The 23319-nt window shown below is 39.5% G+C and overlaps 1 protein-coding gene across 1 annotated transcript; it reads right to left on the reverse strand.

The window, feature by feature from the left end:
* Positions 1-342: 342 nt before the first annotated feature.
* On the reverse strand, positions 343-23005 carry LOC122673407 (solute carrier family 22 member 10-like). The gene is made up of 10 exons (XM_043871166.1): positions 22480-23005; positions 21486-21589; positions 18320-18474; positions 18049-18217; positions 16471-16594; positions 13844-13959; positions 6472-6686; positions 4534-4642; positions 3205-3408; positions 343-457 (listed from the first exon to the last, which is right to left on the reverse strand). The coding sequence occupies exons 1-10, from the start codon at positions 22861-22863 to the stop codon at positions 397-399; spliced, it is 1641 nt and encodes a 546-aa protein (XP_043727101.1). The 5' UTR covers positions 22864-23005; the 3' UTR covers positions 343-396.
* Positions 23006-23319: the final 314 nt, after the last annotated feature.

The raw sequence follows: 23319 nt of genomic DNA on the forward strand, positions 1-23319 counted from the left end.
AGAAAAAAAATGTTTTTCTAACATTCATTCTATGTGGGCACCATTGTTCTGATCACGGAATTATATTCCAAGAAATTGTGTGTGTGTGTGCGTGTATGCTTAGTTGCTCAGTTGTGTCCGACTCTGACTCCATGGACCATAGCCCACCAGGCTCCTCTGTCCATGGGATTTCTCTGGCAAGAATACTGGAGTGGGTAGTCATTCCTTTCTCCAGGGGATTTTCCCAACCCAGGGACTGAACTCATGTCTCCTGTTTAATTGAAAATTAATGCCATGATTGTAAATGGGATTCATTTTAGAGTATATTTTCTTGTTAGTATGTAAAGATAAAGGAAAACTCCCTTTTTTTTTTCTTCATGTTTTTATTTTCCTCACCAGTCATCTCATGAAATCCACTTAAAATTTTGTCACTTTTATGCAGAAATCTTTTTCATTTGCTTCTCTTGAGACTTTTTTGCTGTAAAAACAAAAAACAGAAGCAAATCAACCAACAAATTAGCAAATAGAAAGAAACACTAAAAAACAGAAAAAATAAGTTGGATGCCCTCCCTGCACAAGTACAAACTGATCCTCTAACCGTCAGCTTCTTATAATCCAGTAAAATCCATGAGAGATTGACACTGATGCTGTAAAGGCTGTTGACAAGAAAGCAAATTTGAAGGATGCTACTCTCACTTGTCTCTTTAGATCTCCGGCCAATGACATCTTTGGAAAGTCAAGAGGCAAATGGGAAATGTTAACCCCATTTGTTATGCATTGAAATGTGTCCCTTCAAAAATTCATATGTTATTTAAAGAGTTGTGTTAATAAAAGAAAAAGTTTCTTAAAAATACATCTGTTGAATATACAGAACAGACTTTTGGACTCTGTGGGAGAAGGCGAGGGTGGGATGTTTTGAGAGAACAGCATCAAAACATGTATATTATCTAGGGTGAAACAGATCACAGCCCAGGTTGGATGCATGAGACAAGTGCTCGGGCCTATTGCACTGGGAAGACCCAGAGGGATCGGGTAGAGAGGGAGGTGTGAGGGGGAATCGGGATGGGGAATACATGTAAATCCATGGCTGATTCATGTCAATGTATGACAAAAACCACTACAATATTGTAAAGTAATTAGCCTCCAACTAATAAATGGAAAAAAAATAAAAAGATAAAAAAAAATATATCTGTTGAATCATCACATTGTACACCTTTTAAAAATCCCACTGTATATCCTAAATAAGCAATTTTAATTTGTCAATTATATGTCAATAAAGCTGGAAATAAAAAAAATCATATATTCAAGTTTTAACTCTCAGTGTCTAAGAATGTGACATTATCATATTTGGAAGCATGGTTCTTGCAGTTACAATTAATTAAGATGAGGTCATCCTGGAGTAGGTTATGTCTCTAAATCAATTTGACTGGTGTCATTATACAAAGAGGATATTTGGACATAGAGGCATACCAGGGAGGTGCCATGTGAAGATTGGAGTTACAGTGCCACGATCCAAGGAACTACCAGAAGCCAGGAGAGACCTGAACCAGACCCTCTCCTAGAGCATTCAGAGGGGGCATGGCCCTGCCAACAACTTGAGCTTGGACTTCCAAGCTCCCAAACTAAGAAAATACATTTCTGTTGTGTGATTCAGTTTGTGGAACTTGATTATAGAAGCCTGATGTCGCAAAGATACCATATTTCTCACATTAAAATACTTTTACTAGCTTCTTTTTCCTCCTATCCTTGATACTTTCCCTGAAGTATAGTGACAAAATTTGCCTGAATCTTAGAGGCTCATAAACAATATTAATTTCTTTATTACTGTTGCTTTTTTTTTCTATAGTATGATTCATTCATTTTAAACTATAATAAATACCAACAATTTCATACCAAGAAAGAAGTGTAAATAATCTTTGTAATAACATAATTTCTACAGCTTGTTCCATTTTTAATGATAATTAATTTTTCTCTCAAAGTTGTTGAATCTCTCTTGCTCAGAGAAAGAGATCTCATCTAGTTAGTTGAAATGCCTTAATTCAAATTAGGAAAATTGTTTTATAAAACAAAAAATCCAAATTTCTTCATGAGGTTAGAACTCATTAATTGCAAACAATAAAATATATGATGTTGGAAACACATACATTTAAATATGAGTTATTTTCATATCCTGAATCTATTTGACTCTGGGCACTGAATGATACAGCATAGAATGACTAACACCTTGTACTCAAACGAGAAAGGGAAACAATAAAGAAATGACTGAAACCTCAAAGAGTTCAGTTCATTACTTCTAACCAGTAGTGAAACTCTGTGAAATAATGCTTGTTATTATTTTTTTAAGTTGTTGCTTTGGTCCTCTGTCCCCCTCTGACTGTCAGCCATTTCAGATGGTTTTCCTAATCTCAAATGCATACAGTGAGATTTCTCTAAAGTGCTGTTTACACTTACTATTTCTTGTTTTTATTTATTTTTTTAATTTTTTGATTTTTTATTAGTTGGAGGCTAATTACTTCACAACATTTCAGTGGGTTTTGTCTTACTGTTTCTAAAGTGGAAACAGTAAGTGTTTCCACTTCCTCATCTCTCATTATTTATTCAATCTTCTCAGACTTCTGTCCATGTTTTTCCACTGAGATAAGACTTGTCTAGCTAAATAGTTTGGTCAAGTCATTGTTGATATAGCCTGACACTCCCAGTCTTTCTGTATGAGTGATCATGCCTCTTGATTAAAATTTCCTCTTTATATCTCAGGCTCTTGTGGATCCCTGAGTTGGGAAGATCCCCTAGAGAAGGGAATGGCTACTCCAGTATTCTTGCCTGGAGAATGCCATGCACAAAGGAGCCTGGAGGGCTACAGTCGACGGAGTCACAAAGAGTCAGATACAACTGAGCAACTAATATTTTCTTTCTTGTGGATCTGAGTATCATTAAATACCATCATGAGGGCAGGTAGGATATGCCATCACAATAGAGCTAATTATCATCTCTTTAGGACTAAAGCTGCCAATGAGAACAAGGTAGAGGGGATCTCTGCAGTCTAGACTGGAACTTGTAATGGATAGACATCGCACCACTCATGAAGGCAATGGCCCGAGATCGAAGTATTCCAGGCAAGGCTTGCCTTCCCCAGGGATCTGAAGGACCCCTGCGGTGTGTTGCCTTTCTCACCCACAGATCGAAAGCACCCAGTCCCTCCCAGGAGATGGTAGAAGGTTTACTCACGTATTTTCCACATCCTGGATAGTGTCAGACAGAGGCATATTTCTGGTTTCAGGTTGGAAAGGCACAGCAAGACCAGCAATGATGGGAAAGACTCCATAGAAGATCCAGGGCAGGGTGGGTAGATACACCTCTAGGGTCATCAGGAGAGGAGCCAGTGCTGACCCATACCTACTAACCATCGCATCTAATCCAAAAGCTTTTGCCCTAAGGGATAAACAAGAATATATAATAATCCAGTAAAAATCCACATATGTAATTTATGATCTGTTTTTTGATGTGATTATGTAACACAATAAAACATAATTATTATATATGCATGGGCTTTATGAAAAACACTTGATTTTGTGATTTGCTCTGTGATTTTCTGTCCTTGATAAGATCAAGATGTGTTAGACCCATTTTCATCATTTTAAACAAATGCATTGAAATACTGCTTAGTATAGTACATGGCACTAAGTCATCTTTTTCAATAAACTTGATGATAATTATCTTTGGTATATTAAAACATCACTTTTTAGAAAATCCATATCCAAATCAACAGTAATTAAAATTAAATCCACTTTTCGTTTTTATTTCCTAATATTTTTGGTACTTCACATTTCTTTTTTAGGCATTTATTTTGTCTTTATTTTTATGAATATTAAAATATTTACATCTTATATAAAAATTCTGTATCCTATTTTCATTCATTATTATTTTTTTAACTGAAGGAAAATTTCTTTAAAATGTTGTATTGGTTTAGGCCATACAACAACACAAATCAGCTATAATTATACATATATCCTCTCCCTCTTGAGTCTCCTTCCCTTCCCCTCATCCCACCCCTCTAGATAATCAGAGAACACCAGGTCGGGTTCCCTGTGTTATATAGAAGCTTCTCACCAGATACCTATTTTACACACAGTCGTGTATGTATGTTTATGCTATGTTCTCCATTTGTCCCACTCTCTCCTTCCTCTACTGTGTCCACGTCTGTTCTCTTATGTCTGCATCTCCATTCCTTCCATGCAAGGAGGTTTATCAATACTGTTTTTCTAGATTCCATACATATGCCTTAATATATGATATTTGTCTTTCTCTTTCTAACTTAGTTCACTCTGTATAACAGGCTCTAGGTTCATCCACCTCACTAGAACTGGCTGATTCGGTATTTTGTATTTCTGTTTTACACTCATAACTGGAACTTACAGATGGTAAACTAACTACCTTCTTATATGTGGAATTAGAACATTTTCCTGGTCCCTTCCCTAAACCACAAATTTTATTAAGCTATAGGACAGTATATATCAAGCTTTAACCAGGCTTCCAGAGGTATAGAAAGTCTTATACCTGAGAAGAGTGGGCATGAGTTCATCGCAGTGGACACAGTAGCTGGTGACTGCAGCAGCAACACAGCTGATTCCCACACTTGCCAAAGTCACACGCAGAGTCTGCATTTCTGGAGACAGGAGGATCAGTGAGGTTAAGACAACTGTGTTGAAACAATCAGCAGCCAGCAAGTTTAGCCAAGACCAACAGCTCTATAATAGACTATTTGAATGCTTGAAACAGGTTGTAGAAAATATTACAATAGCAGAGATCATGGAGTCTTTTATAATCTGAGAGATATAAAATTATCAACATAGGTAATAAAATGTACACAAAATGGTCTGGATTAATTATAGCAAATCTCTCTGCATATCTGAGATTTGCCAGTGAACAGGAAGAAAAGGTGAGTCTGGCAGAAATTTGCATCTACTTATTCTGTCCAGTACTTTTTATATTTTTATTGCAGAAGGTAGGACCGTCATGTGGACAATTACTGAGTAAAGACTCAGCTCTAAAGTTAAGGACTTAACAATTAAAGTGTAGAATTTAAAGTGACCAGTCATCCTGGGTTCTTTGGGATTTAGGAGGTCTTAGCAATGTGGGATTTTCATTGAAAAAAATCAGAAAACTCTTAGGCAAACCTCAGTGAGTCGGTTGACCTAGTGTAGAAATAGCATTGACATGGGTATGGCACCGGAGAGTAATAGGAAGACAGAACTGCTCTGTTAGTGGAAAGGCTAAAGGGAACCCCGGTCTACATCAATGTTAGACATGAGGAACCAAGAAAGGAAACTTCTGTTTGGATAATAGGACCACTAAAAAAAACTTTAGAGAAACAGTTCTCTGCACAGTATAAAAAGAAATCTGGTTATGACTTTATAATATTGTAAAGAACGCTCTTGTAAGGGAGTAAGCTCGTGTCATGAGTGACATTCTGAGGAGCAGAGCCTGCCCATCTCTAATGCTGTGCAATACATTCCTGCACTAGGAGACGGTGAAGTATTGTGCCCATTATGGTTCTCCTAATCAACACATATTTTCATTCTATTAACTTATAAAGTAATCTAACACGGAATGGACAGGGATTTTAATCTGCTTAAATCCTGTTCCTGCTGTTTACTCCTTCATTCCTTGGAAAAAGGAGTCTTGTGTGTTGTTTTTTTTTTTCCATTTCCTGGGAGACTACTATAAGCAAGAGCTGTAGTCATGGTGACTTAACAGTCCACTCACATGTGTATACTAGAGATGGGAAAGTGGACCACTCATCAAAGGTGCTAACGAAGAGTACAAACAAAGGGGTGACCGTAATATCTCGTCACCTGGGATATAAGTGCAAACCTCAGCCCTCCCTCTATACTTGTTATTAAAAGTGTGAATGGACAAAGGGCAAGTGAACAAGTGCTTCCTAGGGAAGTAATCTGGAATGCTACCAGTTTATAGACACTTCCATGATCTGATGAAGATTGAATATATGCCTTATTTGCCCTTCACTGACCTTTGTTTTTTTTCCCAAAAAAATATTAACAGAAAATCTCATAAATCATCAGATTGGTTTGGGGGAATACTTAGCTCAAAATATGAACCTCTCTTTATTTTTTTATTTTTATTTTTTTTCATTTATTTTTGTTAGTTGGAGGCTAATTACTTTACAATATTGTAGTGGTTTTTGCCATACATTGACATGAATCAGCCATGGATTTACATGTGTTCTCCATCCTGAAACCCCTTCCCACCTCCCTCCCCATCCCATCCCTCTGGGTCATCCCAGTGCACCAGCCCCGAGCATTTGTCTTATGCATCCAACCTGGACTGGCGATCTGTTTCACCTTGATAGTATACTTGTTTCAATGCTATTCTGAACCTCTCTTTAAACCTAATTTCAGACAAGTGTGACCAGTTACAGTCCCTGAAGGATGGGGAAAAGACCCTTCCCTTCCCCAAAGTCCAGTCTCCTCTCACCTTGGGGCACAAACGTGTTGGCCAAAATGGAAAGTCCCACCAGGAACAAGAAAAGCATCTGCGTTGGTCGACGGCCCTTGTAATTCAGTACTACCAGTGCAAGACATCGGGCTAAGGTGGTGAGAGCTCCAAAGATGACCTGGAACAGGAATATATTGCTTCCAAAGTGCTGTAGGTTCATAGAGATGCCATAAAGGGGTACTGTGACAGCAAACCTGCAGTGAGCAAAAGAAGAAAGACACAAGCCATAAGAGTTAGAGCCCAGGTGCTGCAGTTGATGATTATATCCACCCAGGCGGCTACAGAATAAAGTCTCAACCTAGTTTCTTCAATTTTAGATGGTAAAGTTGCCATAAATAATTACATGGCTATAGATGAAAACAATATTCCTTTTGTCCTTTCTGGAGTCTCTAAGCAAAGAGCTGGCAGTAAAAATATAATGTGACTCAATCGCCAAACTGGAGGTACAGAGAATTTGAAAACATAAGCATTAAAACGAAAAATTTAGGGAAATAACTTCTTTTTGAGGGTTATCTGTATGCAGAGAGTCCTCCCTTTCTTTCCCCAAAGCCCATACTGTAAAGCACTTCTCTTTTCTCAACTAGTGACTGAAATTGCAAAGAAGCTACCTGTGTCCCCTTGACTTGGCAGCATAGTATCCTGGTGTCCAAACACAATTCTGGGTAATTTAAAGTTCATATCAAACTTCATGGGGCTAAAAGAAAATGTAAGGATGCAGGAAGGCAAACATGCACCAACTGTACCATCAGAAATGGAATCAAAGATTCCCGGTGAGGATCTACCTTTTCACCAAGGAGCATCTGAGGGAATGGAATCCACTTTAAGGATCTACTTCACCAGAGAGATCTAGACTTAGACATTGCAAGAGAAGAAACCACTAGAGCAATTGCAAACAGGTCTTCTCTTGACCATTATCTGTACTTTTCTCTTCCTTTCTGATCATCTATGATTCAGAAATGTAAGTTCATGTCCTAGCGGATATGAAAAGTTCAAAAAAGCACAAAGTAGTTAAGTGAATCAGCAGTCTACTGAGATATGTCTGGGAAGAGATAAAATATACTTTTCAATTGTCACTTTCTTAAGTTTGGCAGTGGGTATATACTGTCCTGTGTGCTTTTTTTGGTCCATGTGTATACATCTTCAAACATTCAGGATCTAAAATTTCTCCTCCTGACTCTACCAAACCATTCCCTCAAGAGATAACAAACAAGACTTTCACAGAAGGCCATGTGCTAACACACACACAAAAGGTATCCAGATTGTAAACAAAAGTCCATCAATATTGAAGTACATATAAACATTGTAGTGTATTCATGGAATGGAAAACAAAAACACTAGGGAGGAAAATAATCTACTGTTACATGCCACTGAATGCGTGAATCTACATGAGTGAGCATGAGACTCGGGCTGTTCCAGAACCGTTTATAATTTACATTATGTGAAGGTCGAGATCAGGACACACTCGTCTATAGTGAAGGAGAGCAGAACAGCTGCTAAGTTTTGTTTGGCAAAGGAGAGGGTGGTTGAGGAGAGTATAGGGGTAGTGCTGGTGGTGGTGGTGGGGGACTCCATGGGATTTACGATTTTCTATCTTGATCTGTATGTTGGTTACATTTTTACATACTGACGTACTCATTTATTTACATATATATTCCTGATCTCTTCATGTTTCTGTTTGCAACACTTGCATCAATGAAAACTGAAAGAAAAAATAAAGACAATTAAGTAGGCAAATCTGTACTGCAATAGAAGTTCTCAACATCAATCTCCAGTGAGGAGACTGATAGTGTGATATGACATAATGAACTGTTCATAATATAATCAGCTCCATGTGAGTCTTATTTGCTGTGTTTTCCTCATCTTTTTAAAATTTTTTATTAAAGGATAATTGCTTTACAGAATTTTGTCGTTTTCTGTCAAACCTCAACATGAATCAGACATAGGTCTACATATCCCCTCCCTTTTGAACCTCCCTCCCATTTCCCACCACACCCCACCCCACCCATCCAGGTTGATACAGAGCCCTTGTCTGAGTCTCCTGAGCCATACAGCAAATGCCCGTTGGCTATTTTGCATATGGTAATGAAAGTTTCCATGTTACTCTTTCCATACATCTCATCGTCTCCTTCCCTCTCCCACTGTCTATAAGTCTATTCTCTATGTCTGTTTCTCCATTGCTGCCCTGTAAATAAACTGTTCAGTACCATTTTTTTAGATTCTGTATATATGCGTTAGAATATGATATTTATCTTTTTCTTTCTGACTCACTTCACTCTGTATAGTAGGTTCTAAGTTCATCCACCTCATCAGAACTGACTCAAATGCATTCCATTTTATGGCTGAGTAACATTCAATTGTGTATATGTACCACAACTTCTTTATCCATTCGTGATGGACATCTAGGCTGCTTCCATGTTCTAGCTATTGTGAATAGTGCTGCAATGGACAATGAGATACATGTGTCTTTTTCAATTTTGGTTTCCTCAGGGTATATGCCTAGGAGTGGGATTGCTGGGTCATATGGAGGTTTTATTCCTAGTTTTTTTTAAGGAATCTTCATACCATCTTCCATAGTGGCTGTATCAATTTGCATTCCCACCAACAGTGAAAGAGTGTTCCCTTTTCTCCACACCCTCTCCAGCATCTGTGGTTTGTAGACTTTGTGATGATGGCCGTTCTGATCGATGTGAGGTGATATGATACTTCCTTGTAGTTTTAGTTTACATTTCTCTACTAATGAGCAATGTTGAGGATTTTTCACATGTTTGTTAGCATCTGTATGTCTTTGGAGAACTGTCTGTTAGGTCTTTTCCCCACTTTTTGATTGGGTTGTTTGTTTTTCTGGCATTGAGTTGTATGAGTTGTGTGTATATTTTGGAAAATAATCTTTTGCTAGTTGTTTTATTACCTATTATTTTCTCCCATTCTAGGCTTGCCTTTTCACCTTGCTTATAGTTTCCTTTGCTGTGAAGAAGCTTTTAATCTTAATCAGGTCCCACTTGTTTACTTTTGTTTTTATTTCCATTACTCTAGGAGATGGGTCATAGAGGATCTTGCTTTGATTTATGTCATCGATTGTTCTGCCTATGTTTTCCTCTAAGAGTTTTATAGTTTCTAGCTCTACATTTAGGTCTTTAATCCATTTTGAGTTTATCTTTGTGTATGGTATTAGGAAGTGTTCTAATTTCATTCTTTTACATGTAGCTGTCCAGTTTTCCCAGCACCATTTATTGAAGAGGTTGTCTTTGCATTCATTGTATATTCTTACCTCTTTTGTAAAAAATAAGGTACCTATAGGTGCATGGGTTTATTTATGGGCTTTCTGTCTTGTTTCATTGGTCTAGATTTCTGTTTCTATTCCAGTACCATACTGTCTTGATGATTGTAGCTTTGTAGTATAATCTGAATTCAGGAAGGTTGATTTCCTCCAGCTCCATTCTTCTTTCTCAAGACTGCCTTGGCTATTCAGGGACTTTTGTATTGAATTGTGTAACTTTTTGTTCTAGTTCTGTGAAAAATGTCATTGATAATTTGATAGGGATGGCATTGAATCTGTAGATTACATTTGGTAGTATAGTCATTTTCACAATATTGATTCTTCCTACCCAGGAACATGGAATATCTCTCCACCTGTTTACATAGTCTTTGATTTCTTTCATTAGTGTCTTATAATTTTCTGTGTACAGTTACTTTGTCTCCTTAGTAAGTTTATTCCTAGATATTTAATTCTTTTTGTTGCAATGGTGAATGGGATTGATTCCTTAATTTCTCTTTCTGGTTTTTCAATGTTAGTATATAGAAGTGCAAGTGATTTATATATCATGCAACTTTGCTAAATTCACTGATTAGCTCTAGTGATTTTCTGATAGGTTTAGGGTTTTTCTATGTACAGTATCATGTCAGCTGCAAACAGTGAGAGTTTTACTACTTCTTTTCCAATCTGGATTCCTTTTCTTTCTTTTTCTTCTCCGATTGCTGTAGCTAGGGTTTCCAGAACTATTGAATAATAGTGGTGAAAGTGAACTTCTTTGTCTTGTTCCTGATCTTAGGGGGAATGCTGTCAGTTTTTCACCATTGAGAATAATGTTTGCTGTAGGCCTATCATATATAGCCTTTACTATGGTGAGGTAAGTTCCTTCTATGCCCATGTTTTTAAGAGTTTTAATCATAAATGGGTGCTGAATTTTGTCAAAGGCTTTTTCTGCATCTACTGAGGTTGTCATATGGTTTTATCTTTCAATTTGTTAATATAGCATATCATATTGATTGATTTGCATATAGTGAAGAATCCTTGCATTCCTGGAATAAACCCAACGTGACCAAGGTGTATGAGCTTTTTGATGTATTGCTGAATTCTGTTTGCTGAAATTTTTAAAAGGATTTTTGCATCTATGTTCATCAGTGATTTTGGCCTGTAGTTTTCTTTTTTGTGTGTTATCTTTGTCTGGTTTTGGTATCAGGGTGATGTTGGGCTCGTAGTATGACTTCGAAAGTGTTCCTTCCTCTGCAATTTTTTGACAAGAGTTTTAGAAGGATAGGCAGTAGCTCTTCTCTAAATGTTTGATAGAATTGTCCTGTGAAGCCATCTGGCCCTGGGCTTTTGTTTTTTGGGAGATTTTTTATCACAGCTTCAATTTCAGTGCTTGTAATTGGGTTGTTCATAATTTTTATTTCTTCCTGGTTCAGTCTTGGAAGATTGAACTTTTCTAAGAATCTGCCTGTTTCTTCCAGGTTATCCATTTTATTGCCATATAGTTGCTCATAATAATTTCTTATAATCCTTTGTATTTCTGCACTGTCTGTTGTAACCTCTTCTTTTTCATTTCTAATTTTATTGATTTGATTATCCTCTCTTTTTTTCCTGATGAGGCTAGCTAAAGCCTTGTCAATCTTGTTTATCTTCTTAAAGAGCAAGCTTTTAATTTTATTATTCTTTACTATTGTTTCCTTCATTTCTTTTTCGTTTATTTCTGCTCTGATCTTTGTGATTTCTTTTCTTCTACTAATTTTGGGGTTTTGTTCTTCTTTTTCCAGTTGTTCTAGGTGTAAAGTTAGATTGTCTATTCAATTTTTTTCTTGTTTCTTGAGTGAGGATTGTATTGCTATAAACTTCCCTCTTAGCAGTGCTTTTGCTGTATCCCATAGGTTTTAAGTTGTCATGTTTTCATTGTCATTTGTTTCCAGAAATTTTTTGATTTCCCTTTTGATTTATTCAGTAACCTGTTGGTTATTTAGAAACATGTTGTTTAATCTCCATGTGTTTGTGTTTCTTACCGTTTTTTCTTTTTTTTCTGGTAATTGATATCTAGTCTCACAGCATTGTCAGCAGAGAAGATGCTTGATACAATTTCAATCTTCTTAAATTTACTGAGATTTGATTTGTGACAGAAGATGTGGTCCATCCTGGAGAATGTTCTGTGTGCACTTGAGAAGAAGGTGTATTCTTCTGCACTTGGATGGAATGTCCTGAAGATATCCAAAAGAATCTACAGAACAAGTCAAAATGTAAGAACAATAAACGTTTTTCTTGAGTAACTGCTGTCAGAGTCCTTTCCCTCGCTGGGAGTCACAGTCCACCTCAGCTCCCTAGGATGTCCTCCAACACTGTGCTGATCTCTTGACCTGCTGTGGGGGCAGCTCAGATTCTAATCTGGTCCTACTTCTATGTGTTCCTACTTCCAAGGTCCACAGCTATCAGAACTAGAGCATTTTCTTTGGTGAGAGCTCTCAACAACCTTTCATATACTCCATAGGCACAGAGTCCACCTAGTTGATCGTGTGGATTTAATCTGCAGCTTGTACAGCTGGTGGGAAGGTTTGGGGGCTTCTTCCTTAGCCACACTGCCCCTGGGTTTCGTTTGTGGTTTCATTTCCACCTCTACATGTGGGTCATCCACCGGGGTTTGCTTCCGAGGTTGCCCTGAAGGACTTGGGTTTGTCCCGGTGAGGGCTAGGTGTGGAGGTGGTGCAGCTGCTTGGATCACAGGGCTTCAGGCAGCACCAGGTACTCAGGGAAGTTGGCAGCTAGGGCAGCAGGAAATATAATGATCTGGAAGGGTATGGCAACCAGTATTGGCCAATATGCTCCAGTATTCTTGCCTGGAGAACCACCCTCCCTGACAGGGAAGCCTGGCAGGCCACAGTCTGCAGGGTCATAAAGAGTTGGAGTGATCTTGTGTGCATAGACGCAAGACTTTTTTTGCCTGTGGCGGCTCTGCCCCAGTGAGAGTTGAGCGTGAAGGTTGCGCAGCTGCTTGGCTTTCAGGGACCCTGATGGCACCAAATGTGCAGGGACACGGACTGCCTCTGCTGCAGGAGTTATGGCCCTATCAGAGTCTTTCTTCGAGCCTCTTGTAGCTGGCGATCAGCAGGCCACTTTGGTCATTCTTTCTTCGTAGCTCCGCCCATTCAGGCCCTTGGAGGGCTACCTTGCCTGGGTCCTTCTCTCTTGTTCTGTGCATCAGGCACATAGAGGGGCCCCCCTGGCTGGAGTCCTACTCTGTAGATCGGCACATCAGTCACTGAAAGGAGAACCCTGGGTGAGGTCCTGCTCTAGTTCAGTGCGTCAGGCATTTGATGGGCAGCCTCTCTATTGTTCAGCTGCCTGGTGTGTGGGGAGAGAGAGGCTATGGTGATGGCTCCACCCCCTATGCGTGACTCAGCATTATTGCCTTGCTTCCATGGCTTTCCGGCGTTCCTCCACAGGCATTTCCCACCACAATCCACCCCCTGCCTCACCTCCTCTCAATCTGTTTCTCCACAGTCAACAGCAGCCCTCGCCCTGGGATCTCTCCACAATCCCCAAACTCCAGCTCCCAGCCACTATGCCTTCCAGGGGACCTACATCCCTGTCCAGAGTATGTATGGCTGCAGCAAGGACTGTCTGATTCCCATTCTATTTAGGCGGCCACAGATCAGCTGTTTCACTCTCAGCCTTAAATGTTTCTCCTCTGACTCAGACAATGGCCCCCTTGTGGGGACTGGACCCCTGCTTTAGTTTCCCCTCCCACAAAGGGAGGGCAGGTCCAGTCCTACTAATACTCCTATTTTTCCCCCTAGTTCCTTCATCCTACCGAGTTTTGCATGGTTCTATATATTCTTTTCCTCTGGTCAGGTACTCCTGCCTGCTCTCAACTGGTATTCTGCATGCAGTTCTATGTCTGAAGGTGTATTCCTGATGTATCCATGGAGAGAGATGTACTCCACGTCCACCTACTCGTTCAACATCTTGTTCTCTCTTCCTCATCTTTTAACCACAAATAAGCCCTCCCTCTCACAACACTGTCATAACCTTTTGTAATAAACAGATTCATGTTCCCATTCAAGTTGTCATACATTGTGGGTAGCCCACCTCACAAAGAGGAGGAGACAGGTCCTTTTACGCAGGTTGGGTGTGCGGAACAAGTCAAACACAGTAGTTTTGGTCTGTGCTCCCTCCAGTTCCTCCTGCATGGTCGTTCTCAAACCCTTGAACAAAAGCAATCAAGTATCATTTGCTAGCATAGTGCCAGGTATTGTGATGAGTGCCAGGAGGATAGGAGAGACGCGTGTCCTTTCTTTCTAGTGTAGCATATTCAGGTATGACCTAAATCAAATCCCTTATGATTATATAGTGGAGGTGACAGATAGATTCAAGGGATTAGATCTGATATACAGCATGCCTGAAGAATTATGGATGGAGGTTCATAATATTGTAAGGAGGTGGTGACCAAAACCATCCCAAAGAAAAAGAAATGCAAGAAGACAAAGTGGTTGTCTGAGGAGGCTTCACAAATAGCTGAGAAAAGAAGAGAAGTGAAAGGCAAAGGAGAAAGGGAAAGATATACCCATCTGAATGCAAAGCTCCAGAGAATAGCATAGAGTGATAAGGAAGCCTTTTTAAGTGAACAATGCAAAGAAACAGAGGAAAATGGAATGGGAAGGATTAGAGATCTCTTCAGGAAAATTGGAGATACCAAGGGAACATTTCTTGCAAAGATGGGTGCAGTAAAGGACAGAAATGGCAAGGACCTAACAGAAGCAGAAGAAACTAAGAAGAGGTGGCATGACTACACAGAACTACACAAAAAATGTCTGAAGGACCCAGATAACCATGATGGTGTGTTTACTCACCTAGAGTGAGACGTCCTGAAGTGTGAAGTCAAGTGGACCTTAGGAGCATTATTACAAACAAAGCTGGTGGAGGTGATGGAATTCCAGTTGAGCTGTTTAAAATCCTAAAAGATGATGTTGCTAAAATGCCTCACTCAATATGTCAGTAAATTTGTAAAACTCAACAGTGACCATGGGACTGGAAAAGGTCAGTTTTCATTCCAATCCCAAAGAAAGGCAATGCCAAAGAATGTTCAAGCTACTGCACAATTACGCTCATTTCACATGCTACAAGGTGATTCTCAAAATCCTTCAAGCTAGGCTTCAAAATACACAAACTGAGAACTTCCAGATGTACAAACTGGATTTAGAAAAGGCAGAGGAACCAGAGATCAAATTGCCAACATGGGCTGGATCATAGAAAAGGCGAGGAAATTCCAGAAAAACACCTGCTTCTGCTTCATTTACTATGCTAAAGCCTTTGACTGTGTGGATCACAACAAATTGTGGAAAATTCTTCAAGAAATGGGTATACCATTCCACTTTACTGGCCTCCTGAGAAACCTACAGGCAGGGCAAGAAGCAACGGAATGGACATGGAACTAAGAACTGGTTCAAAACTGGGAAAGGAGTACATCAAGGCTATACATTGTGACCCTGCTTATTTAAATTACATGCAGAGTACATCATGCAAACACCAGGCTATAAGGCTCACAAGCTGGAATCAAGATAGCCAGGAGAAATATCAACAACCTCAGATATGCAGAAGATACCACTCTAATGGCAGAAAGTGAAGAGGAACTAAAAAGCCTCTTGATGAGGGTGAAAGGGGAGAGTGAAAAAGCTGGCTTAAAACTCATCATTCAAAAAACTAAGATCATGGCATCCAGTCCCATCACTTCATGACAAATAGTTGGGGAAAAGGGGGAAAAGTGGAAACAGTGGCAAATTTTATTCTCTTGGCTCTAAAATCACTATAGATGGTGACTGCAGCCATGAAATTAAAAGACACTTGCTCCTTGGATGAAAAGCTATGACAAACCTCGACAGTCCATTAAAAAGCAGAGATATCACTTTGCTGACAAAGGTCCGTATAGTCAAAGCTATGGTTTTGTAGTTGTGTATAGATGTGAAAGTTGGATCATAAAGAAGGCAGCACACCAAAAAATTGATGTTTTTGAATTGCATGCTAGAGACTCTTGAGAGTCCCTTGGGCAGCAAGGAGATCAAACCAGTCAGTCCTAAAGGAAATCAACCCTGAATATTCATTGGAAGGACTGATGCTGAAGTTCCAATACTTGGCCACCTGCTGCAAAGAGCTGACTCATTGGAAAACACCCTGATGCTGGGAAAGGCTGAGGGCAGGAGGAGAAGGGGGCTATAGAAAATGAGATGATTGGATGGCATGACTCAGTGGAGATGGGTTTGAGCAAACTCCGGGAGATAGTGAGGGATAGGGAAGACTGGCGAGGTGCAGTCCATGGGGTCACAAAGAGTTGAACATGACTTAGCAACTGAACAATATTACACATGCAATCACAGGTGTTGATATGATGGAGTAGGTAAGGAGTTAAGGGATATTCCAGGAAATTAAATGGCAACCATTAAATTTTGAAAATGAGAGCCACCTAGGGGTTAGGGCATCCTGGAGAGTACATAGGATATACTGTCAGATCAGGAAGTGAGCTAAAGGAAGAAGTTTTGTACAGTGCTCAAAGCTTCTTTTCTATGAGCTATATGGCCTTTATGGCCATAAAGAACCAGGGAATTTGTATTCTCAACTAGCTGCCCTTGTTAGGAAAGCAGCTTGCTTATCTCATTAGGAGAAGGCAGGTGTCAGTTTATGACTCCCATTCAGCCCGGTAACCACCTTCCCTTTCTGCTCACCTCCATGTTCAGGGTTGCCTCGGCATTCTTCATTTCATTTCTGCGTGCAACTTTCTTAAGTTCCCTTAATCCTTCATCTATTTTATTGGTGATAATCAGCCACCGTGCAGATTCCACCAGCCACCTAATGAAAGAAGGGCCCACAAGTGCAGTCAGTTCTCTCTTGCTTATTTGTCATATGGTTAATTACTTCATATGCTTTTTGCCTTCAATCCAATATTCACCACTTCAAGTATTGGGTTAGGAAAAGGAGCTCATGTTTTGTTACAGACTGCTAGGAAAATACAAGAATGACCACTTTATGTAGTACATCTAAGAGATGTTCTACATGCAAAGGATCATAGAGTTTGCAGTAAAATTGCCTCTCTGCTTACCCAGCAGAAGGTTTTCCAAGAGGCCTATGAAGCTTAAGTCTGAGAGTCCCTCACTTGCATAATTCCCTTCAAAACTAAGCATGAGATCCAGCACATTTGTGCATATAGTATATATTCATAATATATATTATCTTGAAAAAAGAAGCCCCCAAATGCGTTTCAGTTCAGTTCAGTCGCTCAGTCAAGTCCGACACTTTGCAACCCCATGGACTGCAGCATGCTAGGCTTCCCTGTCCATCACCAACTCCCAGAACCTGCTCAAACTCACGTCCATCGAGTTGGTGATGCCATCCAACCATGTACGCTTTTAGGCCAACAAATATTGTCAATACTCCTGCCACTTCCAGCAATGTCGGTGGAATGCAAATGTAGGGAAGCCTGGTGTGCTGCAGTCCATGAGGTCATAAAGAGTTGGACACCACTGAGTGACTGAACAACAACAGCTACATAAGTGGGGGTCACTTATTTACATCTGCCCCAGTTTCCTTATCAATAAACAGAGACAATAAACACACCTTCCTGGTTAAGAGGATAGAATGCCTTAGCAGATGAGTCTGATGTGGATTATCCTTTTTATTTCTCTCTCTTTGTACTCATGTCACCTTACTAAATCCATAGCAATCTTTCTGGGATCTACTGAATATGACTCTCCCTAGAATGGTCTTAAGTGTAGGGATGAGATTATCCATAAATAAAAGTTCATTAAAATTACTTAAGGAAAGACAGAGTGATGAACACATATGTAAATCATCCAATCTGCATGTCATTTTCTCTTCTGGAGAAATTAAACTGCTATTTTGTTAAATTGCTCTATGAATATATTTTCTGCCTCATAGAAAATCATCGAGAACTTGATTGTATCATATTCATTCCAAAGCCAAAAAATTGAAGCTTTATCTTTCAAAAATATTTAAGTATATATTTTATATTAAAAAAATAATGGAATAACTCAATGACTCAACACTAGATAACACTTAGGAAGCAAAATGGCAGAAAATACCTGGAACTCCCAGGCAGAAAGCTCATTGTTATTCTGTGTTCTGCTTCTCAAATCTCAAATTGAACAAAGTAAGCAGATGAAAGACCCTGGTTTAGGCAGAAACAATAAGAAAGGGTTCAGGGAATAAGAAAATCAATATATCCCAATTCAGCAAGCATTTTCACCCCAGGTTCCCTTAAAACACAGTGAGAGAGATGCTCATACCTTGAGGAGAAAGAGAAGACAAAGAAAGGTACAGACACCACCAGCTGCAGGGTGCGCCACTCTCGAAAGACAAAAGCCAGTCCTCCCAGCATCATCTGTCCAATACTAACAGCACAAGTTATCAGCATTATTACCATGGCTTTAGACTGGGACCTTGTCCACTCTGCAACTAAAGGAAAACCCAATTCGGATATTAATGTCATCTAAGGGTGAAATTTCAAGATCAAATTCAAAGCTTGGAAAATGAAGAAGAACAAAACTGTTGACTTACTGAGCATCCAGTTATTTGTTATGATGGCCACAGCAGAGCAGCCTGACCAGAAGCGTAGCAAGCAGTAAATGAGGAAGGTGGGAGCAAAGGCTGTGCAGGTCCCAGAGATGGCGAACTGGAGCAAACTGCACCTGAGAATCAACTTCCGCCCAAACCTAAGAAACAGAGAGTCAGCTTAGATTATGGAGGTAGTGATAATTTGTGGTGAAAAATTAAAAAGACATACTCTGAAGTTTAGAGAATGTTTTAATAAGTGATTCTTTGTATCTGGAAGCTTGAGTACACAAAAACCAGGTCAACAATGGGAATTGCTTCAAGGTGACACTCCTTGTTACCTAAATAAGTAGGTATAATGTTATAACACCTAAACAAGTGTTATAATGTTTTGTACATTACCAAAACTTCATCGCCCAGTCACCAGGAGACCCAACCTAGGGATCAAACCCAGATTTCCTGCAATGCAGGTAGATTCTTTACCATCTGAGCCAGCAGGGAAGCCCATAAAAAAAACTACAGCGTTGGAAATTATAATATACTATAAGCACTCATTGTACTAACTTATGTGTTTAGCAGAGTAGAGAATCTCTGTAGTGTGTAGTGCTGCGGCCAGCACAGCAGGTAGGGATGGAAAGTGGATGCACAGTTTGGAAAAAAGAAACTAGAGATAGAATTAAAGTTTTAAAGATGGGACTGGGGGACTCAAGACCTCTTGGGTCAAGAGCCCTGTTCTTCAGAGTCACATCACTTTTATTTAGTGTCTTGGCAAGCAGAAAGTATCTATTGTGTTACAATGAAGTCAGCTTCCTGTGTTCCTGGTCACATCTCCCATTTTATTGATTACTATAAACTATCTTTGTTATTTTCTTGTACAAGGGCTACCACCTAGCTGGAGGTCATAGACTCGCATATGCCTTGGGAAAACATCTTAGTGTGTGCACAAGCAGTGTTCTGAACTTGCGGTGATCCGGTGTTCCAAGGTCCACACTATGTTTTTCCTTAGTGTAGCAGGGTATGACAGCCCCAACTGATCAACCCGATGTACTTTAATTTGGGTTATACTATACTGCTATATTTTGCTTTTATTCTTTTCCCATGGTGATTTTCTCATGGCTTAGCCAGAGCAACAGGCAGCTGGCTGTTAACCCCTGCAGTGTAGGACACAAGAGGGCTAAAAGTTACTTTGGTCTCTAGCACCAGACAGGTTAAGATGCAACTGATGCAAAAGATCAGTGAAACAATGCATCGAAGTTGTTCAGGTTTATGTAAGAGTCACACTAAATTTCCATGTATTTGTAAAAATTCCGGTTTTCCTTCTGCTTCTGTTTTCTAATTTCACTCTGTTGTAATCACAGAAAATATTTTTTTAAAAGGTTTTTAAAATAACATTTGTTTCTTAAAAGTTAACACGTGCAAAAGAAGTGAAAAAAACTAAGTCATTCATATTCACAAGCAGTTTACCATTTAATGTGTTCTTCTAGGTCTCATTTGTGTATTTTCACAACTAAGCATCCGTTTTTATGTGATTAAGATTATACAGTTATGTATCATGCTATTTCACACATCTTGAATATTTGTCATTAACCAAAAATACACTGTGCTTAGTCGCTCAGTCATGCCCAACTCTTTGCAACCCCATGGACTGTAGCCCAATAGGCTCCTCTGTCCATGGGGATTCTCCAGGCAAGAATACTGGAGTGGGTTGCCATGCCCTCCTTCAGGGGATCTTCCTAACCTAGGGATCAAACCCAGGTCTCCCACATTGCAAGCGGGTTCTTTACCGTCTGAGCCACCACTCAATCTTTAAGGAAAAAAGCATAATCCTGCCTTTCTTGGTGACAAAAATTTCAGAGAAGACAAAAATGGCAACAGGCCTCTAGAGAAAGATATTGGCAGAGCTATGATTGAAATACTACATTCATTTCATGTTCAGTTAAAAATGAGACATAAAGCAACAGAGTACACAAAGTATAGTGCTTTCTAAGAGGATTCATTCTCCAAACTCAGCTATTAAATTATTAGCAAGGAGGTGTGTTTTCATTGAATTAGTTACTTAACAATGCTTTCCTGTAGTACAGCCAGGAGACACACACATCAATGGTTATCATCAAAATACAAATATGAACACATCCATAAACAGCCTTCCCTCTGTATTTCCTTCTGCCCCTCTGCTGCCAACCTAAATTAATAAGTCGTGACTCGCATTTCTCAGAGATGGTTTAGCAATTCCACGTCTAAGATGTTGCCTTTTATTTTTATGAATTAGAACAAAAATATTTACAGATTGGTTAACTCACTAGTCCTACTTTTTATCATACATGGTCACCTCAGGATATCTAAAAAGCCTAGAAATCTTGCAAAATTTTCTGATTTTTGGCTTTGAGCCCCATACATGGTCAAGTCCGGAGAATGCTCCATGAACTGAATGTGTATTCTTTCATCAAGAAGGGATGAAAGAATCCATGTCTGTTAGCTCTAGTAGTTTGTAGTGCTGCTCAAGTCTTGTATTTCCTTACTATTCTTTGGCTTAGATGTTTAATCCATTACTAAAACTGAAGTATTGACATTCTCAGCTATGAATAGAGAATTACTTTGCCCTTCAGTTATGTCAGTGATTGTTTTATATATTCCAAGGTTCTTTTCTTTAATGCATTGCTATGATTCAGTCTGTAAGATGTGTCTGACTCTTCTCAACTGCAGCATGAACTGCAGCATGCCAAGTTGCCTTGCGCTTCACTATCTCCTAGAGTTTTCTCAAAGTACTCAAAGCAACCTACAGATTCAATGCAATCCCTATCAAATTATCAGTGGCATTTTTCACAGAACAAGAACCTCCTGTCTTGGAGCACCTTCCTCTTCTTCCACTTGGTAACTCCTTCTCAACTTTATAAATGAAGTTTATGGTAGTTCACCTCTAAGTATTATTCTGAAATTCCCCTCAGATGTTATGGAGATGACATTTCTGTGTTGAGTACAGAGAGCCCAGTGGCAGCAAAATGGCATCCATCAGAATGAGTCTAATTCTACATTTCCATCTGTAACTTCCTGGGAACCATGGCAACCCACAGTGTGAATTGCGCATTGGAACTCAGGAGTGACTTCCCTATGAAACAATCATAAACTGTGAAAACACACACTGGAAGGGCAGCAGTGATTGGGAGACACTCACCTGTCTGAGAGATGGCCGTATATGAAGGCTCCCAGCTGCATTCCAGCCATGAACACAAACTGAACCACTGATTTCTGTGACTGGTGATCACATACGAGGTCCCACTGGAAGAGAAGGAGACCAGAACAGAGGAGCTTCTCAGCATTTTAAAGCCCTCAGTGAGTACATTCTGCTTTGCTTTCCTACATTTACTCACCTATACTATTTAAGTCCCAGTTTAAGTATGGCTTTTCTAGAAATTCTCAACTCAATCTTTCAGATTTTATCAGAACCAATCTTTATATTCATTTAGCACTGCATACCTCAGTGATTCTCAATCTTTTCCATACACTGAAAATAGCTGAGTTTTTTTTTTTTTTTTATCACTGATATCTGGATCACATCTAGAGTGAAATACAGATTTGTTTCTCTGACAATTAGTCAGGAAATGGAATTTTTAAAAGTTAATAGAAGTACTTCCAATTACAATTAGACTGAGAACATGCAACTAAAAATAATTTTTCACACATTATATCAAACATGTACTTATCTAAACATCAACCTCTTCATTAAATTTTGTTTGGTGACAGTAAAATTCATATCCAGTTTGCTGATTTCCTCACTCTCAATTGTAATTAAAAATGAAGTGAAAGTGTTAGTCACTTAGTTGTGTCCAACTATTTGTGACCCCATGCACCAGGTTCCACTGTCTGTGGAATTTTCCAGGCAAGCATACTGGAGTGGGTAGCCATTCCCTTCTCCAGGGGGCCTTCCTGACCCAGGGATCAAACCCAGGTCTCCTGCATTACAGGCAGATTCTTTACCGTCTGAGCCACAAGGGAAGCTGTGATTGTAATGTAAGTTCTTGGCAATTTAAAAAGATAAACAACCACTGAAAGAATAAAAGAGAACTCATTACATTATCTTCTCAGTAACTGAAGATTTGAATAGAGTCTATTTTATGTTATTATAAACACCCACACCAAGTACTCAGAAGAGGAAAATGGGGCCTTACCTCACTCACGACGGTGGAGGAGAACAAGCTGTGGTCATACACCCAGCCATCCACACAGGGCTCCGTGTCCAGGTCAGTCATGTTGGGGAAGGTCCCATTCAGGTGAAGGAGCTGCCACTGCGGGTGGAGGAAGCGACGACACTTCTCTGGCTGTAAGTTCGAATCCACTGGGATAGAGATTCTCAGGAGGACATCAGGGCTGAGGATTCCAGTGGCATTGTCCAGGATGTAGACCCAGCAGCGATGACCAGGAATGGCGGCAGTGAAGTTCTCCAACAGTATATGACAGGCTGCTATCCCAACAAGAGGAAGAGCTAAAACCATCTGAAGGATCTGGAATTTTCCCAGGCCACCAACTTCATTAAGGAGCTCCTCAAAAGCCATCGTGAAGAGGCAAAGGGAGGGAAATTTTTCCTTTCATTAATTCACATGGAATCCATGTGACCTCACACCAGTTTGTCATCAACGGTTCTCGTCACTTCGCCGCTGTAAGAGAGCATGGAAGCAGTTTCCTCAGACCTTCTGGAATCACGAGGTATTGGCTTTTTAGTAACGTCATAAAGAAAATTATTTACCAAAGATTCCTCTATCTGATGAACACTAAATCTGTTTAAAGGTTTACTCACTTAATGTGCTTGTCCTCAGTGATTCTGTAAAATCAACACTGGACTTTGACATGAACATGGTTTTAAATAATCTGAAGTAAACCTGCTACACGTCTTCAGTCATTTCTGGAAAATAAAATTTGAGAGATACAGAAGGGAACTGCTCTATGGATTTTCCGTGGAAAGTACAGAAAGTCAGTGTTTTTCTTGTTTATACTGACTTTAGGCTATAATA

Source organism: Cervus elaphus, chromosome 2, assembly GCF_910594005.1.
Source record: "Cervus elaphus chromosome 2, mCerEla1.1, whole genome shotgun sequence".
NCBI lineage: Eukaryota > Metazoa > Chordata > Mammalia > Artiodactyla > Cervidae > Cervus > Cervus elaphus.